General features: G+C 44.0%; 2 protein-coding genes across 3 annotated transcripts; both read right to left on the bottom strand.

Moving 5' to 3' along the window:
• Window positions 1-6: 6 nt before the first annotated feature.
• Window positions 7-12,200, bottom strand: tcirg1b (T cell immune regulator 1, ATPase H+ transporting V0 subunit a3b). Of its 2 annotated transcripts, XM_012837314.3 has the most exons (20): window positions 11,934-12,200; window positions 10,858-10,980; window positions 10,388-10,466; window positions 10,110-10,261; window positions 9,897-9,992; window positions 9,306-9,482; window positions 8,596-8,678; window positions 8,284-8,377; window positions 7,496-7,708; window positions 7,124-7,274; window positions 6,672-6,811; window positions 5,556-5,713; window positions 4,047-4,137; window positions 3,731-3,849; window positions 3,315-3,528; window positions 2,826-2,939; window positions 2,576-2,662; window positions 2,047-2,167; window positions 1,571-1,742; window positions 7-1,420 (listed from the first exon to the last, which is right to left on the bottom strand). In XM_012837314.3, the coding sequence occupies exons 2-20, from the start codon at window positions 10,972-10,974 to the stop codon at window positions 1,327-1,329; spliced, it is 2,472 nt and encodes an 823-aa protein (XP_012692768.2). In that variant the 5' UTR covers window positions 10,975-10,980; window positions 11,934-12,200; the 3' UTR covers window positions 7-1,326. The 2 variants fall into 2 exon arrangements, with proteins under 2 accessions (XP_012692768.2, XP_031424648.1); XM_031568788.1 differs by lacking the exons at window positions 9,306-9,482; window positions 9,897-9,992; window positions 10,110-10,261; ... (1 more) ...; window positions 10,858-10,980; window positions 11,934-12,200 and adding an exon at window positions 9,164-9,210.
• Window positions 12,201-12,353: 153 nt separating this feature from the next.
• prpf19 (pre-mRNA processing factor 19) lies at window positions 12,354-19,380 on the bottom strand. The gene is made up of 16 exons (XM_031568791.2): window positions 19,174-19,380; window positions 18,584-18,733; window positions 18,307-18,383; window positions 17,967-18,108; window positions 17,619-17,689; window positions 17,357-17,422; window positions 17,127-17,168; window positions 16,669-16,743; window positions 16,451-16,526; window positions 16,006-16,115; window positions 15,732-15,887; window positions 14,641-14,710; window positions 13,925-14,098; window positions 13,638-13,720; window positions 13,269-13,374; window positions 12,354-13,033 (listed from the first exon to the last, which is right to left on the bottom strand). The coding sequence occupies exons 1-16, from the start codon at window positions 19,190-19,192 to the stop codon at window positions 12,936-12,938; spliced, it is 1,515 nt and encodes a 504-aa protein (XP_031424651.1). The 5' UTR covers window positions 19,193-19,380; the 3' UTR covers window positions 12,354-12,935.
• Between the last annotated feature and the right edge of the window lie 761 nt (window positions 19,381-20,141).

Below are 20,141 nucleotides of genomic sequence, written 5' to 3'. Positions count from 1 at the left end.
ATCTTCTGTTATTTCAAGTAGCCAAGGATACATGATCACAGTATTCATCGGCTAGTTTTCCCTTTAATAAGCATCCATTAAACCAGCTCAAACAAGTGAAACAAAAAGTGAAAAACACGGACAATGATCACAAAAATAATTTTAAAGCTGTTCAGTCGGGTGAACTCATTCCACAGAGAGAATTACATTGGCCCACAGAAGTATTTTTTTTCTCTTTGTTTTACTGTGCTTGCTACCTGCCACATCCAGTTTTGTCTTCAATGTCATGCTGGTTGAGACACTTAAATGCCACTTTATTTTTTATATCAGATCGTCACTTCCACTTCCACGATGCAATTCTTTGGTTAATTTATACGGACTGCTTGAGGACTGTAGCAGACACATTACATAGTTAAAGTTATAGTTTGGACCCTTTTGTTCAAAGCAACTTGTAAAACATTTGATCAAATTTAGGGGGGAAATGACAGACTGTCAGTCAATACATGTAAATCCATGTTTCCAGAGGTGGGAGAGAAAAAATGTGAATGTTAGGCTACAATCTGACATGGTCTAAGTAAATAAAAACGACTTCATAAAATATTGGGATGTTGTTCATGAAATCATCAAAAAAAGATGAAAAAACAGCTTAGAATGGTCTTTGAAGCATTGGAATCATTTCGAGGGGAAGGAGAACTAAACGGGACCATTCGCATGATGCTTCTCTAAATCAGCTCCTACAAACCCCACAAAGTTCATTGTCAAAAGTGGAGCACTCAAAGTGTACACGTTTCTAAGACATTTAGGCGATGCATTTACTCCATGAGGTAGAAACACTGTATGGGTAACGTTTGGAGACACTAGAGGCAAAATATCTGTGACAGTGACAGGTGTCTGTTCATGGATCAGTAACAATTTTCATATATGACAAAAAATGTTTTCTGTGAAGTTTACACTGATCTGTAAAATGTTTGATTTCCTCAGGGATCTGGCATGTCATCAGGTAAGAAAAAAATGGTTGTATCGATAGGAGAAACGTTCATGACGACCTTCGAGTCAGTCTCAGTCGCACTTAATGTACGTCACAAAATTTGTTTGGCACATATATTGGTCACGTCAATGGTACAGAGATTTGAGAGGTGAAGTCACCAATGGGATTGAACAGAATACCAAAGCTATAACATACCACTAAAGAATTAATGCAATTAAAATTTTAAAAACAAAAGCAAAGACAAAGAAAGGACCGCAAACGCCATCTTTAAAATGGTGGTGCCCGTAGTGCATATCAAATGCATGATTTCATTACATAATTCTTCAACAACATGTAATAGGCAAAAAACAAGTCATGAATTAATTCCCTAATGAAATGCTGATTATGGATGTGAATGCGAATGGGTTGAACTTGTATCCGGTTCCACCGTAGAACTTATTCTGAAACTCCACCCTGAGAGGAAAAGAAAAGGAGAAAGAGAGAAAGAATGAATCAATATTAGTAGATTAGTATGGGTATATATTCATGTTTTTAAAGTACACACAATGTCCAGTGATCACACTGACAACCAAAAGGTGTGTGTGTGTGCACGTTTTAGCTCACCAGTGCAATCTAAGTGCGTGCAAGAAAGCAGAGAGTCCCTCCATGACCAGCAGGATGGACACCGTGAGCACTGCGAAGGCTGCAAATATGGCTGCCAGCATCACAGAGCCCACATACGGCTGGGACCTCAGCGCAATCCTCATCACCATCACCCAGAGCACCTCAGACAGCTCTACAAGGACCACAACACACATTACACACGCCGCACATCTCCACTCCACTCTACAAGGAGCACAACACACATTACACACGCCGCACATTTCAACTCCACTCTACAAGGTCTGAAACACATATTCTGTGTGTGTCTGTGTGTGTGTGTGTGTGTGTGTGTGTCTGTGTGTGTGTGTGTGTGTCTGTGTGTGTCTGTGTGTGTGTGTGTCTGTGTGTGTGTCTGTGTGTGTGTCTGTGTGTGTGTCTGTGTGTGTGTCTGTGTGTGTGTCTGTGTCTGTGTGTGTGTCTGTGTCTGTGTGTCTTACGTGCGTGGGCCAAGCTCAGCGCCCACAGGCGCAGGTAGGACGCGGTGTTGGAGATGCAGCCGAGGCAGTACTCTATGGTGTGAATGGCCTGGTGCATGAACGCATCTGCCGCGTCAAACTCCTACGGACGGGAGGAGACGGGGAAAGGACTGAATGAATGGCGAGACAGATGACCGATATATTTCTAGAATATTTCTAACCAACCAATACATTGTGAGATGATGAAACATTAACAAAACCCATTAGGAGACAATGGAGGTCTTGGAAAGTCAGCTGACCATAATTGGCATGATGAGATATACTAATGTTACTAATGGCTGATTAGTGAACACGCACAACAAATGGTAAGGACAGACAAAACAACAAAAGGTGGCAGTTTAAAACACTACTCTCCTACACACCTATACTTACAGGTTCTACTCTGACTCCAGTGACTGAAATTAAGCAAAACAAATGAACAGTTATTACTGCCATCAGTCCTCTCTAAACTTCACTCTGCCTGTCCATTTCATCCCTCCCCCCTCCTCACCTCTTCTTCAGCATGGCTGCCACTCTCTACCTCCACCTGCTGGGCATTTATGGAACCATTCTCTGCCAGCAGTGGCCGCCGGTCCCCCTGAAAGGGACAAATTGTTCAAACACACACACACAAACAATGATAAAAGTGCACACACATCCAACCTTTAAATACATTTACACACAAGTTCTGTGACACAAAAAAAGCATTTGTCATACATAATTAAGAGACTAAAATCACACACACACACACACACACATACCGTGAGATGGCCGCCCCTTCTCTTGTGCTGGACATACAGGTGAATGGGCTTCCCCAGGAGCAACACAGGAACAGCGCACAGAGCCACCACCACCAAAACCGCCTGCACCATCATCTGCACAAATAGAGACAGGGGACGTGGCCTTTTATGGTTATCCATTACACTCACACAGTCCCAACAGGTCTAAACAGAGCAGTCTGTAATTCGAATCAAATACACTTTGTCACATTCAACCCCTCCTGGTCCTCTAGCTGTCCGTGTACTCAAAAAAACAAAACACAAAAAACCTCAGGTACACAGACTTGGGAAACAAATGAAATGGCTCGAACCAAGCCACACACTATTCCAGCCAATCAAGATGTTGCTTTAGGAGCACGTAAGGGAGGCATGTGCTTTGATTGGCTGTTCTGCTCAAATGTCAACAACCTTTCACTAGAATCACAGGCTCCACCTTTAAGAGTAAAGAAGGCATTCACGCAATTGACCCACCTGTCCCTCATAGAGAGGAGGATTGCTCGCGTTTTCAGTGAACATGAACATGTTTATGAAGTGGATGAGAATGCTGGGTGCCTTGTTGGAGTCGGCAGGTCCGTAGGCCAGCCACTTAAAAATCACCATGAATACCAGATATCCGAACAAACACAGCATGAACATCAGCTCAGGGATCAACACCAGAAATATAGAGCTGAACTGTTTGAAGTGCCTAAGGGAGAAACAGGGAGAGAAAGAGGAAGAGAAACAGAGAAGAGAAAGTTATCTAAACCTGCAAATAAAACACAAAAAAGCTGAACTCAGTTGCTGAAAGTCACCCATTCCCTCCTCCCCATTGAGGAGATCAAGATGACAGTTCCACCTGTAGAATTATACATTTAACCACAGACAGTGCGGCCATCTTGAAGACTCACACGTAGTTGAAGAAGGACAGACAGACGCCAAAGGTCATGTGGATAACTCCAATGATTACAGACATCTTCATCTTGTATGAATTGAGGAACGTTAAGTGATTATTGGCCATACCCCATATCTGAAGGAACAATAGCGTTGGGTTAGCAAGATGACGCAGAAAATGAGCAACTACTGGAAAAGTGTCGTTATGTAGGTCAATGATAGTTGCTGATGACTACATTTAAGCTTCTTTTAAAAGGCAGGTTGATGCAGAAGAGTGAAATTTAGATTTAGCAATGAATGAAAATGTGTGTGTGTGTGTGTATAGTAACATACTGGGTCAATGCCAAAAGGGTATGGTCCAGTGAACACCCCTGGGACATTAGGATCCAAAGTGAGGTATTGATTGTTACTTATATCTTCAGCCCTGAAACATAAAGAGAGAAAAGAAAAGGGAGTTTATTAAAGTTACAGCTTGTAACATAGCTTCACATTTAAAATGTTGCTGAAAAATCCAGCGAGTAAGCGTTTAGCACATAGTGGGACCGAAACAAAGCTGGCAGGGTGTGTGTATAGATGGATGCATTCATGTGGTCAGGTGAACAGAGAGGCAATTTCTAAAGCATTTTCACAGCGGGAATGTTGTGCCTTCACTCCGCCTCGCTGCTCTGTAGAAGAAGATAAGGAGGCGGAATGGGGGATCATTGGAGTTCCTCCAGCGTGAATGACGCCTGTGTGGAAGAGACAGCCGTCAAGGCAGACCAGGTGCGTGACGCTGCCTAGCAGTTAACCAACATGAAGCAAGACTATGGTGTTGTCAGAACACGTAATTCAGACATTATAAGCATTAACATTTTACACATGATTCACACCAACTTTGCTTCAGTCTGAACATTGCTAGAAATGCGCATGGCTTGCAAGAGCCGGCCGACAGCAAGTTCATCCATCATTGTTTTAGAAACCAACAGGTAGACTAGTTTATTTCCAAAGCGTATGTTATGGCACATTCGACACAACTCAGAATTCGGAACCTCTGACATGATGCGATGCGTTCAAGCCAAATGTAAACCCAATAATGTGGTGATGGCTCAAGAGTGGATTTTCCTTTTATCTGTTGGCTATCAAAAATTAAGTATTTTTTTCTTGTTCATTTTGACACATTGCCTCTTCATGAATCTTCACACATCTAAAAAGGTTTTTTAACCTTTGATATAGTAAAGGCCTATGTCAAATTGAACGACGTGCCTCACTGAAGCAGGGGATATTTATTCTCCGAGTTTCTGAGTCGGAGCTACAACTTTAAGTGGTGTTCTAGTGCAATGTTCAGGGTTGGAAATATCCAAGTTCCGAGTGGTCTCGAATGTGGCATTACAGATCACATAGAGGCTATGTTAAATGTCACACCGTCACTGGCATGCTATGTAAAATAACACACTGGAGTGGCATTATGCTAGATCTGTTTGATTTGGTATAAACATGCAAAGGTCGCATAATGCAGGGTCTCCTTAACGTGATCATTGCAGGATCCCTGTATTAAACAAAAGGCTAGAGAGGGTGACCTAAATGTAGCATTTGTAAGACTTAAGGAATGTGGTGCGAGAGTGACAAAAAGAGAGATGTGTGTGTGGGTATATGCATATCCTGTTTGTGTGTGTGGGTATGCGAGCGCGGTTTCGTGACTGTGACCGTGTGCTAATTTGCTTGTATGTGAGTGTGTGTGTGTGTGTGTGTGTGTGTGTACGCATGTGTGTGTGTGTGTATGTGTGTGTACGTGTGTACGCCTGTACGTGTGTGTATATGTGAATGTGTGTGCATTTACGTATGCATGTGTGGTTAGATACACACGTCCAGTTGTAATGCTGGGCCATGGGTTGGATGTGCCACCCAGAGGAGAAGGGACTGAGTCCTCGGCTGAAGCACTCGTTGTAGATGGCACCCGTGTACACAGAGAACAGCCCCATCAGTAGAATCAGGTACCGCCCGCCAAACATCATGCGCCAGATCTAGAGAGAGAGAGACAGCATGCAGCCGGGTCAACATCTGGAGCACGCATTAAAAAGGTCCACTCCAGATCAGCCATTTTGGATCAACATCTGGAGCCCACATTAAAAAGGTCCACTCCAGACCAGCCATTTTGGATCAACATCTGGAGCACGCATTAAAGGTCCACTCCAGACCAGCCATTTTGGATCAACATCTGGAGCACACATTAAAGGTCCACTCCAGATCAGCCATTTTGGATCAACATCTGGAGCACGCATTTAAGGTCCACTCCAGACCAGCCATTTTGGATCAACATCTGGAGCACGCATTTAAGGTCCACTCCAGACCAGCCATTTTGGATCAACATCTGGAGCACGCATTAAAGGTCCACTCCAGACCAGCCATTTTGGATCAACATCTGGAGCACGCATTAAAGGTCCACTCCAGACCAGCCATTTTGGATCAACATCTGGAGCACACATTAAAGGTCCACTCCAGACCAGCCAATTTGGACCAACATCTGGAGCACACATTAAAGGTCCACTCCAGACCAGCCAATTTGGATCAACATCTGGAGCATGCATTAAAGGTCCACTCCAGATCAGCCATTTTGGATCAACATCTGGAGCACACATTAAAGGTCCACTCCAGACCAGCCAATTTGGACCAACATCTGGAGCACACATTAAAGGTCCACTCCAGACCAGCCAATTTGGATCAACATCTGGAGCACGCATTAAAGGTCTACTCCAGACCAGCCATTTTTTATTGTTTTTTATTGTTCTTTAGTACAGCACAGTCAGCATGACACACAGGAGTCTTAGCACTGAAAGAACAAGTTTAAGTTAAGGTATTTGGCAGACGCTCTTGTCCAAAGCGACTTAACATGTTTGAAAAAATGAACATTAAAGACTCTTAACAGACTCAGTATTTGCATATCTCTGTGTGTGTGTGTGTGAGAGAGAGTGTGTGTGTTACCTCGTTGGTGTTGTTCCTCAGTTTAGGGTCTTTCTCTTCCAACACCATCCAGAGAGCAATTAAGGACATCAGCATACCGTGACCCACGTCCCCAAACATGACGGCGAACAGGAAGGGGAATGTGATGATGGTGAACACCGCTGAGATGCCAGGGAAAAGGGGTTAGCCACAGTGGACACCTGCTATGATGCCATGTGTACTTCTGAGTGCAATTCACTCAAATGAAACCAAAAGAAGGCAATGCTAATACCTTGGTGATACCTGTACTCAAATTCAAGCTATACCATATATATATATCTCCATTTAAATGACCACTGCTCCAATGCAGAACCCTTTCACAAAATGATGACGAACACAGAGAGTGAAATCTGATGATGAATGATGATGATGATGTTTGCGTGCGTGCGTGTGTGTGTGTGTGTGTGTGAGAGAGAATGATGCGTGTGTATTACCTGGGTTTACCTCCCTGTAGGAGGCTATTCCATAAGCATCCACGATGTTCTGGAAGCCCACGGAGAAGGAGTTAGTGGGAAAGAGGGTAGGAGGGGAAACTGTGGTGGGAAGTCTGTTGAAGAATGAGTCCACTGCACTACCAGTCTTCCTCTGGGGGGGGGGGGGAGAGAGAGAGAGAGAGAGGGAGAGAGAGAGGGAGGGAGAGAGAGATAGAAAGAAAGAAAGAAAAAAAAACATAGGATAAAGGATAAAGACTCATAATAAAAAGACTGAGAGAATGGAAGTGAATCAAAAAGTGTGCTATTAAATTAAATGTCTGATCAAATATGACACCATGCTTCACGCATGCCCCCCCTCTGTCCCTCTCTTACCCCCCCCTCTCTGAGGGCACTCTGCAGGGCAGGCAGCTGGCTCACGGGGCACCAGGCCTCGGCGATGAGGCACTTCTCCGTGACGGAGGGGCTGCACAGGTTGAGCACCATGTGCACGGCCTTGCACTTCTGCACGCGCACCTTCCACTGGGGCAGCACGGCCAGGGCCTTCACCAGCAGCTGCTGCAGGTACTGCTCCGTCTCAGTCATCACCTGAGCAGGCCAGGAGAGGAGAGGGGGAGGAGAGGATAGGGGAGGAGAGGAGAGGAGAGGAGACGAGACGAGAGGATAGGAAACGAGACGAGGAGAGGAGGAGAGGAGAGGAGGAGACAAGGAGAGGAGAGGAGAGGGGAGAGGGAGACAAGGAGAGGAAACGAGACGAGGAGAGGAGGAGAGGAGAGGAGGAGACGAGGAGAGGAGAGGAGAGGAGACGAGGAGAGGAAACGAGACGAGGAGAGGAGAGGAGAGGAGAGGAGAGGAGAGGAAACAAGACGAGGAGGAGAGGAGAGGGGCAGACGAGGAGAGCAGATGAGGAGAGGAGAGGAGAAGGAAGTGATAGAGAGATATTGGACAGAGGATAGAGCCAACGTAAAAAGTAGAGGATAAAAGTAGACAGAGAAAGAGAAAATAATCAGAATCAGAAAGGAGGGAGTGGTGATACATAATCATAGGTGTGTGTGTGTGTGTGTGTGTGTGTGTGTGTGTGTGTGTGAAACACTGTAAATAGAACTTGTGATTGAGCAGATACTTAGTGAGATTCGAGTCTCCGCCCTGACAGCCAAACTCACCGACTTGATGTCTTCAATCCTCACCCCCAATCCACCGAGAATCTCCTCTCTCTCAGCAACACTGTCTGGATACGGGAAGGTCTGTGTGTGGAAGCTGTGAATGCATGATGCAGAGATGTAGAGACAATTGTATTGTTATGGCGCTATATAAATAAAATTGAATTGAATTGAATGATGCATGGTTTAGGGGATGTATGGAGGGGAAGTTAAAGTATGAGTTCAACTTTTAATTTTTTACTATTGCACAATATGGTAACTTCCCGCGTGTGTTAGTTAGTGTGGGTTAGGCAGCACACAGTACTGAAGACTAACCAGTCACAGATCTTCTTCACTTTCTGGCCAATCTGGTCTCCCCAGTAAGAGATGAGGAAGACTTTCCACTGGATCATCTCCCCCTGTGGTTGAAATAACAGACAAGGAGAATAATGCGTTAAACGTCTTTGGGTACCTAGAAAAGCGCTATATAAGTTGAAAGTATTAATAATAATAATAATTATAATAATAATGCATTTCAAATGTCATCAGGACATGTGACAGGATTGACTTAGCACACTTTTCCTGCGCTCAAAGGCATTATTTCTTACTTCACACATTCTGAGAACTGGACAAACACAGTGTTCTATTACGTGTCTCTATCGGGAAAGTGTGTGGTTGTGTCTGGTCAGAAGCATCGTATCAGTAATTATCATGGGAGTACTGTGTGTGTATCATTCATTTATCCTGATGAAGATCTTTTACATACTGATATTTTGACTGATGTACATGAATGGAAACATGAGTCGATATTGGACAATGCTGCCTTAATTATCACACACACACACACACACACTCACTCACACTTTATCAAACACACATACACACACATATCTCCGTTCCTTACAGAGTCGGGGTGCTCCAGTTTTTCCTCCATGTCACAGAAGTCAACAATGATGTGATGCTGCCTTAATTATCACACACACACACACACACACTCACTCACACTTTATCAAACACACATACACACACATATCTCCGTTCCTTACAGAGTCGGGGTGCTCCAGTTTTTCCTCCATGTCACAGAAGTCAACAATGATGTAACCGCGACATGCTCGCCATAGCAACCGTTCGAAGGATGGTACTTTCCAGGGGTGGACTACGCCCGCCACGAAGCTGAGGCGCACATCCTGCCGGCCGGCGGTTTCAAAGGAGGGCGGAGGAGCCTGGTCAGAATGACAGTTGGCATAAGTATTAAAAGAAAATGGGGAAGATGGGAACAGTGTACTACTTCCTGCTTGATATTGCGCTCATAGCCATAGATTGTAGGTGTGAAAAGTGACAAAATGTCCTTTTAGTCCCAGGAAGAATATGTAGCATCACTTCCATGTTGCGAATACTGGCATACTGTGATTGTGATGACTGGGAACACTTTGACTTGATGCATGTCTGTTTGTTTGTGTATGTGTGTGCGTGTGTGCGTGTTTGTGCGTGTGTTTGTGCGTGTGTTTGTGCGTGTGTTTGTGCGTGTGTGCGTGCTATTAGATAAGGAAATGATAAATGCAGCCACTTAGTGATAAACAGGAGTGATAGGGCATGTGGGGTAAGAATAGGGTGGTGAGGGTAATTGTGGTCCTGACCTGTGATTCAGTGAGAGAGAGGGTCTGACTGAGCATTCCCTTGTATTGGCACAGCTGGGTAAGCTGAGCACGGAGGCTATCTCTGTTCCTGGAAACCTGTGGCAACAAACAAACAAACAAACAAACAAACAAACAAACAAAAGATCTCCTGAGTAACTCTATGGATAAGAGCTCAGTATGTGGATACAGATGCAAGTCTTTCCCTGTAGCTACCTCTCTTAGCTCGCGAGCCAGCCTCTCACTCTCCTCCTCGATGGTGAGCAGCTCCCTGGGTTGGGGGGCTGGGGGGGTTTGCAGGGGTAGCTGCTTCAAAGGGGTACGCAGGGTGGGCGACAGAGAGCGGCCAATCTCCTGCTCCAGGAAGGCTAGAACCGGGGGTGGGGGGGCATGATGGGTGAGAACAGCAGGAGAGGGGCAAAGAGCCATCGAGTGCGTATGTCTGCACACCACAATGAGGTCACAACAATGAGGTCACCAAAACCAAAACTCACCAAAAGTCTTCTCCATTTCCTCACAGCGCCTCACCTCACCTACAAACTTCCTCTGAAATGCATTCACGTTAGGATTTAACTGGAAAAAAAAAAGAGAGACAGAGAGAGAGGTTTAACACATCTGATTCTAATGCTAAGCTCAGACTACATGACTTTCAAACTAGTCAGATTGCTTGACAAACAGGTGCTTGTAATTTTGTTCCATTTGTACGGCTTTCTTATTCTTGTTAGGACTATAAATGCAAAAGCCCTGAAGCCCTCATCATGCCAGCTCAGCCAAACAGACAATGTGTCACAAACGGCAGCGTCTTCTGAAACAGATCAGGGCCAGATCGGTTTCAAGGTTAACCGCATTTGGGGTGAAATGATCCATACAAAAAAAAGCTAAGACAACAGTGTGTGTGTAAGCAACTGTGATTTGAGTGAGTGCAATCATTTGAGTGTGTGCTAAGTGTCCATTTTATTCTCACATCACGGAACTCCACTATTCCCAGTTCTCCCAGTTCACTGACACAGTTGTATGCTGAGCTGGACTGAAGGAAAAGTTGCACAAGGCAAACTTCCTCACTCCGAAACAAAGACCCCATAGTCACCTGAGAGAGAGAGAGAGAGAGAGAGGGAGGCAGAGATTTCACTGTCTGGTTTCGGTTGTACTGTACAGTTTCCCCAAGTGTCCCCATTTGGGACTGTCACGCTGCTCTTAAAATATGAACTGAAACTCGTGTGGAAAATACCCATCTTGCTAAAGGTTACAGTGTTAATACTCAAACTGATTCCACTCACAAAGGTCATCATAAAGCAGTTATGTATTCTCAACCACAGCATAGGAGGCAAATAAGTGACCATTAGGCCAGTAACCTGAGGCATTGTAACCCAGACTACTACCCACAGGCCTAAGGTGTTAATTGTATACAAATAATGAATAGGCTAATATCCTCTTTTTTTTAACAATTGCCTTTAAATGCACTTTTGTAGCCCATTATCGTGTTTCAACTGGAAAGATCTGATAAAGCATTTGGCCAAATTCTCTCGGTTTCGCATACCAGTTGTTTTACTCGCAACGTCAAAATATTCTGGACATTGCAGTAAACGGTTCTCCCACTTATCTTTTGTCATGACACAGAGCAGGGCTTCCAACATTTCTTCACTAAAGGATCACTCTGAATGTTGTAAAATGAGTTTTACGCGCTATTGAGTTATATGCGTCTTAACAGTGTAAACAGACATTTGTAAACTTTCCTCGTCAACTAAATATGGATGAACTGACTGACAAGGCAAATGCCATCAGAGCCATGACAATTACAACGACGGGGTTTACAGCCCTGATACATCGCCCTTCCTTGCTTTGTGTCCGTGAGCAAAGTTATTTAAACAAACGGTTCATAACGTTCTCACTGTTCAAACGCCGACCTTGCCATTTCTAAGTAAACGAAACCTTACAACATGCTAGCCAGTGTATACCTGACTCCGAGAAAACGGGGTTACAAACCAGATAGGGATCTCACTACGAAAAGCGTTAGTGAAAGCATATTGAAACACAACTTACCTCCCTCAACAGCAGTTAGAGTCGAGCGCTGTTGCCTTTGCCCGTCAAGTTAACTGTTAGGTTAACTTACCTACCACAAGCATAAAGGTAACCGAAAAAACAAGAGACCTACTGAAGTTCTCCCACTTCAGACACGGGTATAGTTCTCAAGACCAACAGGCATCTGATCATGATTCACTCACTTCCCGTTTCTCCCAAAAGTCACGTTACTCCTGCATTCACGTGACGACAGCGAACTTGCCTGCGAGACAAACTCAAACGCGTGTATTCCTCTGCCAGGACGTAGAATCTAACATCGCATTTCAGAAAGTGTCCTGTTGGTAGTTCCGCGTTTCTTTATGGTGCAGGGGCTTTGAAAAAACACTCATTGATTTCGTGGGGAACCTTGACGTCTTTCGCTCTCAAAACACAGTGTCCAACTACAGAAAGATTTCTTTATTGATCTTGAATTCATATTTATATATCAGTCTACAGAAGCAACGATGGTAGAAGACAAAATATACAGTTCTATGAACTTACTATGAAATACAGAGATGTAAAAGTTGGAAAAAAAAAAAAAAAAAACTTGACACTTGAGCTTGATATTTTTTTCCTTATCATGAAATGGCAAGTAGAGACACAAAATGTTTATTGGAAAAGCAGTTTAGTATCTGAGCTAATGAATCACAGACAAGGGGTCTGATATCTGGACATGTAGGAGTGACTGTTAAACCCCAAAACAATTCCCAAGAGATCATACGAAAGAAAACTACATTAAATGCTTGCAGAGCACACAGATGCACCGGGTACTGACCAATGTTTTTGCAAATACAATTCTTACAATTGGTCACCAAATTATACAGTAAGGTTTGATGCTGGCTGCTTCACATCATTCCTGGAAAACCCCTCAAATACAAAACTCACAGTCGCTACCACTGGACACCTCCATTTCTCTCGCTCTCCTTCTGTCTCTCTCTCCCTCTCACACACACACACACTATCTAACTCGTGTTTCTCTCCATCCTACAGACTGTAGAACTTCAGGCTTCTGTCCATTCCAGTAGAGGAGAGGAACTGGGCGTGCTCACCGAAAGCCACCCCGGTCACTAGTCCAGTATGGTCTGCAGGAAGAGAGAGAGAGATTAGCCAAGGAGGAAGAAAGCAGACACGTAATAAACACAAGATGGAGGAAGAATGAAAAATAATAAAACAATAAAACAGGAAGTGGAAAGAAGCACACATGAGATGATTAACTTAGGACTGATTTAAACTCAGTGAGACTGGAGACTCCTTGTGGAAAGAATAACTCATCTTTTTTTTGGGGGGGGGGGGGGGGCATTCTAGAAATTGACTCACCACCGAAGTTAAGGACCTCAGACCACTGCTTGCAGATGTACACTCTGATGTCGGATCCACCCACAGCCAGGTAGGTACCACTCTGGTCGAAGACCAGGGACTTCACCTGCGAGAGAGAAAGAGAAGAGGAGTATTACCAAACACTGAAGGGATGAAAGGGGTATTGATACTGCCTGGAAGATTACAGAGAGGTGAGTATTTACAAGAGTATTTTCAAATATTCATGGAGATTCGTTATTATACAATGAACAATGTGTGTAAAAAGTACTTTTGCAAAAAAAGAAGAAAAAAAAGAAAAGAAATCTTTTTTTTTTTAACATTACTCCTCAAGACAATTTCATTGAATGTGTTATTCGTATGGAAGCTAACCTCATAATTGTTATCCAAAGCAATAGTCTTAAAGTTCTTCAGTTTCCTCAAATCCCAAAGCTTCAGAGAGCTGTCCTGAGCACCTAGACACAGAAAGCAATCACAAGCGTTAAAACACACACACAGAAATATCGAACACTAGCTCTCCCATTAATGTGTGGGCGCCCGCACCCGCACCCGCACACACACACACACACACACACATACATATGTTTATGGGCATCTCTCAAGATGTCTTGCATAACACAGAATGCCAAAACAGCCTATGCTGCAGGTGCTTCGTTTACCTGTGGCCAGGTAATACCCATTCTCAGAGAAGGCGATGGCAGTGACGGGGCCAGAGTGTCCAGGGAAGTTGGCCACATTGGTGCGCTCCTTCAGATCCCAGATCTTGATCTGAGAGTCCGCGGTGCCCGTGCCAAAGATCAGACCGTCAGGGTGGAACTGAGCGCACGTCAGAGCTGGGGGCACAAGGGAACACGAACAATGTTACACAGGAACAGTGCTGATGGATAACAAGGTGAATGTATCTAATACTGTTACCACCGACATAAGCATACCTGGACCAGCAATGCCTGGGACATCGCCATTCACTTACATTCATTTTGAAAACTGGGAAGTAGTCCCACAGGGTGGGACAAGGAAGTGTTTTTCCCCATGTAAGTGACTTGCGCACTATTAAACATATTTACAATACCCACTAGCATGTTAGCTAGCCTGCTATGCTAAGCTAAAAACACCAATAGAATCCCCCATGTTTTGGTCATTTAAAAATGATGTGGTCCTTCTTTGAAGTAACATAAATATGTATGTTGTGCAGACATAGCAGGGAGATAGTGATTGTACAAGAGCTTGCAAAGTCACGTACTCCCATTCATTTACACGGGGCAAAACACTTCCTGGTCCCACCCCCAGTGAACTTGCTGGGACCCTTGATGTCGCAGGTTTTGCCGGTCCAAGTCTTCCTATGTCTATGATTGTTACTATGCAAAGGCACACTCACCACATCCTGCGGTTTCGTCGGTCACTTTAGTCAGAACACGACCGGTCTGGACATCAGAGAAGGCCCAGTACTAAAAACACAGAACACACATATCAGTTTAGACATTCACCAGAAAAACAATTCACTGTGTCCCAGTACTAAAAACACAGAACACACATATCAGTTTAGACATTCACCAGAAAAACAATTCACTGTGTCCCAGTACTAAAAACACAGAACACACATATCAGTTTAGACATTCACCAGAAAAACAATTCACTGTGTCCCAGTACTAAAAACACAGAACACACATATCAGTTTAGACATTCACCAGAAAAACAATTCACTGTGTCCCAGTACTAAAACACAGAACACACATATCAGTTTAGACATTCAACAGAAAGAAAGAAAAAAATTCACTGTGTCCTACGTCCATCAACTCATGACATCAATGTTCTGTAACAAGTTTCTCTTGGACCATTTGCACCATTGCAGCGGATCTCATCAAGTTATGGCTACTGGTGTCAGTATGACATTAAAGGTTTTTGAGGACCTCTGAGTATATGGACACCATCACTCAAACCTCAGATACCGTAGCGAGTTTATACTGGTTTGTAAACACACAACACCTCCTTAAACAGCTTCCAGTGTCTGGTTATAAGTTCTGCAACTATTTTTAATAAACCAGAACCATTGTACACCTTCAAAAGATCAGAGGCTAATGGCATGCAATGCTTAAAGGACAAAGGCAACTGTCAAAATTACTACATGAGGTGTGTGCTCTACTGCTTTCACACACACACACACACACACACACACACACACACACACACACACACACTACATTAGTCTGAAACATGGCAGAGACCGGCCCTGGACGACACTATATAGACAAAAGTATTCGGATGCCTGACCATTACACCAACAGGGGCTAATGCCATTGTAATCCATACACTTTAATATATCCAACATCAGTGCCTGACCTCATAAATGCTCTACAGAATGAATGGGCACCAGTACTGTTGTCCATATAGTGTATGTGTAGTTGACCAGTACACAGGCAAGAGGTTTCCCCTTGACCCATCAGGTGTTTGCATGTGTGGGTGTGTTACCTGGTCTTCAGAGGAGCTCAGCAGGTAGTCTCCAGTGGCGTGCAGGGAGAGGCCAGTCACGCTCGCCTCGTGAGCACGCACCACCTGCACACAGTTGCCCCCGGTGACAGACCACACCCGGATGGTGGTGTCGGGAGAAGCTGAGAACACCACCGACTGAGGGGAAGAACATAAAACAAAACATGCAACATTACACAAATTGAATATACATAGCACCATCACTGTCACGAGTGATTAGGGGTCTGTTAATGCTGTGCAGGGGGTGGGATGTTACCTGAGAAGGATGGTAGATGACAGAGGTGACCTTTTTGGTGTGACCTTTGAGGGTGGCCACAATCTGCTCCTCCCGACGGTCAAACACCACCACGTTCTTATCAGCTCCACCTAGAAAGAGTGAACATAGGGAAGTGTTTAACACAGGCACCAGTGGTGAGGGGCAACGGGTTCAATTAGAATAAGGAAACAGATACAGCATATTTTGAATTTCACTTGCTGATATAAGAAAGCAAGCGCTGTCGAACATGATAACTGGGCTTCGTACACATGCAGACTGTAGTCCACAATACCACTTTAAAATCAAAATATCTTTTAAGAAATGACATAGCTAAAATTATATGAATTAGGATATCACCATAATGAAATTTGCATCTTCAAGGAACAAAACAATAAGAGAAGAAAGAACCAGAAGATGTCCAGACGTAGAAGAAGAGGAGGCCTACCGGTGAGTACTTTGTTGGTATCTGAGGGACAGAGGTCCAGACAGAGAATGCCTGGGATACTGGCACTATGCAGCCCCTGGGAGAGGGACAGAAACGTCCTGAATTAGGACAAATCTAACACAGAGACACCCACAGGAATAGTCAAGTGTGTCTATAACTTAAATCCTATGTCCTAAACGGAATGTTTTTCTGTGTGTGTGTACAGGAGCTTCACTTACAACATGCGAGGCCACTTGTCTGTATTTGCCAAGATCCTCGGAGCGGACCAGCTCCTCTGGGACGGTTTTTCCCCTCTGAGGGAGGCAGGAGGTGTGTGTGTGTGTGTGTGTGTGGTGAGGGAGGCAGAAGGTGGGTGTGTGTGGGATGGGGCGGGGGAGGCAGAAGGTGCGTGTGTGTGTGTGTGTGTGTGGTGGGGGGGACAAAAGACAACACTTCGAGTTAGAAATTAGCATGAGGGAGACAAAAAGGAATTTTATGCTCCGAGACTAATGTCCAAGATTCAAAAACCCAATCACACAAAACTGTTTTTGAGTTAGAGTTGGACTAATTACTGCAGTGTAGACAACACCAGCACCACCAGAGCTGAATAAACACTTCTATTAAGCAGTTAGGCTAGTAGAGAGGACATAACGCTCAAATGCATAACCCTATTGGCCTCGGCTCATGTTTCCCTTACCTTCTTTCTCTCTGTTGTCAGCACGGTGGCCTTGTCTTGCAGCTAAACACATGGGGGGGGGAAAAAAACATGTTTACGTTTTTTCACAATAAGACACAAATACCCCCCAACACACACACACACACACACACAGGTATGTATGCAACAAATACAACTTTCACCTTGAAACTGGTGGAGTAAATAAAATCACATGCAAAAGACACCAAGACACACAGGTGAGTGAATCTTACCTTCTGTATGATCTCCGCTGTCATGCCAACCTGTTCGCTAACCTCCATAGGCTCTCCACCCGCACCCTAACGGAAACAACCAGATTAAGACAGGGGAGGGATGAAGACACAGGAGAAAGGAAGGCAAGTGGGTTTAAATTCTGCAGTTCAGTTCCACAGGGATTAAACACACAAAGAACTCAGGACAACAATAAAGAGGATTCTTAAAGTGACATTAAACAGAGGATTCTTAAAATGAGATGAAAATCAGTTAATCACATACCACAGCTGGCTGGGAGGCAGGAGCAGCCTGTGGAACAACCAATCCAGCTTGGGGTTTGAGTGTGGCCAGAGCTGTGAAGGGAAAGCACAAGAGTGAGTGTGGAAGTAAACCTGCTGCTGCAACAAACATGCAAGTTACTAGTCTCTGATTCCCAGTCCTAGAATGTGATGTGATGTTGGCTCTTAGGCCCGTTTCGTACTGGCTGCGTTACCGGCCTTTTCCATGGATTTTCGAGCCGTGCGTCTCTCACGTCGGCAGTGTGCACGTTCTAACCTGTTGACACGGGCGCCGAAATGAAAAGCAACAGGTAACGCAGCCACAGCGCGGCCCGTGTGCGTAAGGCCTTACCCTCTCTGGCTGCTGTGACCTCTTTGGTGAGGCGAGCGATGACTCTGCAGGCGGCGTCATGCTGGTAGAGGGCGTGAGAGAGCTCCTGGCGGGTGGTCTGCAGCTGCTGGCGCAGAGTGAAACTGTGCAGCATCACCGCATCCTGAGACACACAATGAAGGACGAGAGGGAGAGATAGGAGAAGAAATAAGCGATGAAAAGTTGTAATATTAGGTCAAATCTTCAGATTTGTCAAATATTCACAATGTCTTGGCAAATGCTTTAAAATGCACTGTAAATGTGCTAAAAAGTTAACCAAATCATGCATATGTGATGTTTAATGCGCTGTGCAAGCGCTCACCCATTCATCCTGTAGCGACTTGAGGATTGCAGGAATACTAGTTGCTGAGGGAGCCTTGGGACGGATAGGATGGGAAACTGTGCGAGAGACCAATAGGCTGTTATAACACATTTATATAAAACATCACCGTCATACATTATAAAAGGGGTTCAGACCCTGGGCTCTGTAAAGGTCATTCAGACAGTTTTATTGTCTATATAATTCAAATGTAATTGAATACTTAACATTTTATGAACATAGACGTTAAGTGTTTAAAAACGCTCTTATGACTACTCACCCTTGATGTCAATCAACTGCTCTTCGGACAGCGGCTGCCCGTTTATAGGGTCTGCGCCGTTTTCCGCGATATATTTCTCAATCAAGCGGCGCTCAAACACTTGGTTGGAGACCGGTGAAACGCAGGGGTGCTCAGGAACCTCATTGGAGACTGTCAACACATGTTGTAAATGAACATTACAGAATTGCATGACCAAACATAGCTAACACAATAAGAGGATGCATGTATATGGTTAATCAGAGAAACAAGCTTCTTGTAACCACTACTGAAAGCCAGAAGGTAAATAGTTCAGGTGAGTTAGCCAACTAGCTAGTAAAAGAAAGCAGCTAACCATTGATAAGCAAGCTAGCATACGTGGCTATCAAAAGTCAGCGAAGTAACATAACAATCGCACCTACTGAGCCTGCCAAATATAAAGATGCAAATAATACACTTCATACTATTCCCCAATATAATCATACAGTAGATAGGACAGCATTGTAGTTAAGTCAATTAGCTATCTTCATAAAGTTTATTTTGAATGGTAAGCCAGCTAGCAAAGCTAACATGTATCGAAAGCTAATGCAACTTCAACTGCAGAATAGACTTACTTGCGCAAACCAAAGACATGATTCCCTCTGCTTGGTAGCCTTCTTTGTTTTCTTTTACGTTATTGTGGTGTTAAGGTGTTTCTTCGAGCTACCTAACACGCAAATTAATTGATCGTTATTTCGTGGAAGTTGGAGACGGTCCCTCCAAATCATGCACGTTGTCCTCGCGCTACCGCTTCAAAGGCGATGCATTCTGGGATACTATGGTCATCCCAGGAGTTATCTGATATCTCCACTTGGCGGCGACAAAAACCTTGTGTGACTGGTGGCGCAACCTTTTTCACTTCGTGGTATCCATGCTTGTCTCATAATAGAGTATTGTCCTCGCAGAAGGTTTGTTGCGATGTTAACGGAAATGTAAAGTGAAATGTTATTGTAAATCTGATTCCTTTACCCACTGCACCATCAAATGCCACGAAGGTTTAAAACGATATTTGCCATCAAGCTATACATACACCTTATATTCTGAAGTGATTAATGTACAAAAATAGAAGTGCTTTGATTCTCTGTTTAATGATGAACAATTTTCATACATGTTAAACAACGTTGAGTACGAAGTTAGTGCAGATTTGCATCATTCATAAAAAGAAAGCCATCTCTGGAGAAAAAAATGCACACCAGCACAAAGATGTTTTAAAGTTTTTGGACCCTTCACATTTCTATGACAAGCTCAACTGTAACCCTACTGGATTGTTTCATCTGTACATTTAGATTCTTAAATTCACTATAAATCTAGATTTTTAAATTCAATACCCAAAATACTCTGGTTTCGGTATAATGCACACAACACCATTGTAGTAATCCTATCCCCAATATGAGGCCTACCTCTTAGATGTCAAGGAAACTTACATTACGATATTCTTCCTTCCTATATTACTTTAAACATGTTCATGATAGGGTTCTATCCAATTGAGCACAAAGCAGCATCTCTCCAGTGTCAGTATCTCCATAGCATTATTTTCTCTCTA

Source organism: Clupea harengus, chromosome 6 (genome assembly GCF_900700415.2).
Source record: "Clupea harengus chromosome 6, Ch_v2.0.2, whole genome shotgun sequence".
NCBI classification, from domain to species: domain Eukaryota; kingdom Metazoa; phylum Chordata; class Actinopteri; order Clupeiformes; family Clupeidae; genus Clupea; species Clupea harengus.
This window is presented reverse-complemented; position numbering and strand designations above follow the sequence as displayed.

What these genes read in the sequence shown, in the direction of transcription:
- tcirg1b (XM_012837314.3), bottom strand. Translation starts at nt 10,974, where the DNA reads ATGGGGTCTTTGTTTCGGAGTGAGGAAGTTTGCCTTGTGCAACTTTTC. An exon ending in CTGTCCTTCTTCAACTACGT is followed by an intron (nt 3,529 to 3,730) that starts GTGAGTCTTCAA and finishes TTTCTCCCTTAG; the next exon opens with GCACTTCAAACAGTTCAGCT. An exon ending in CACGCACTTAGATTGCACTG is followed by an intron (nt 1,421 to 1,570) that starts GTGAGCTAAAAC and finishes TTTTCCTCTCAG; the next exon opens with GGTGGAGTTTCAGAATAAGT.
- prpf19 (XM_031568791.2), bottom strand. An exon ending in TCATCTACCATCCTTCTCAG is followed by an intron (nt 15,888 to 16,005) that starts GTAACATCCCAC and finishes TCTTCCCCTCAG; the next exon opens with TCGGTGGTGTTCTCAGCTTC. An exon ending in TGGGTATTACCTGGCCACAG is followed by an intron (nt 13,721 to 13,924) that starts GTAAACGAAGCA and finishes TTCTGTGTCTAG; the next exon opens with GTGCTCAGGACAGCTCTCTG.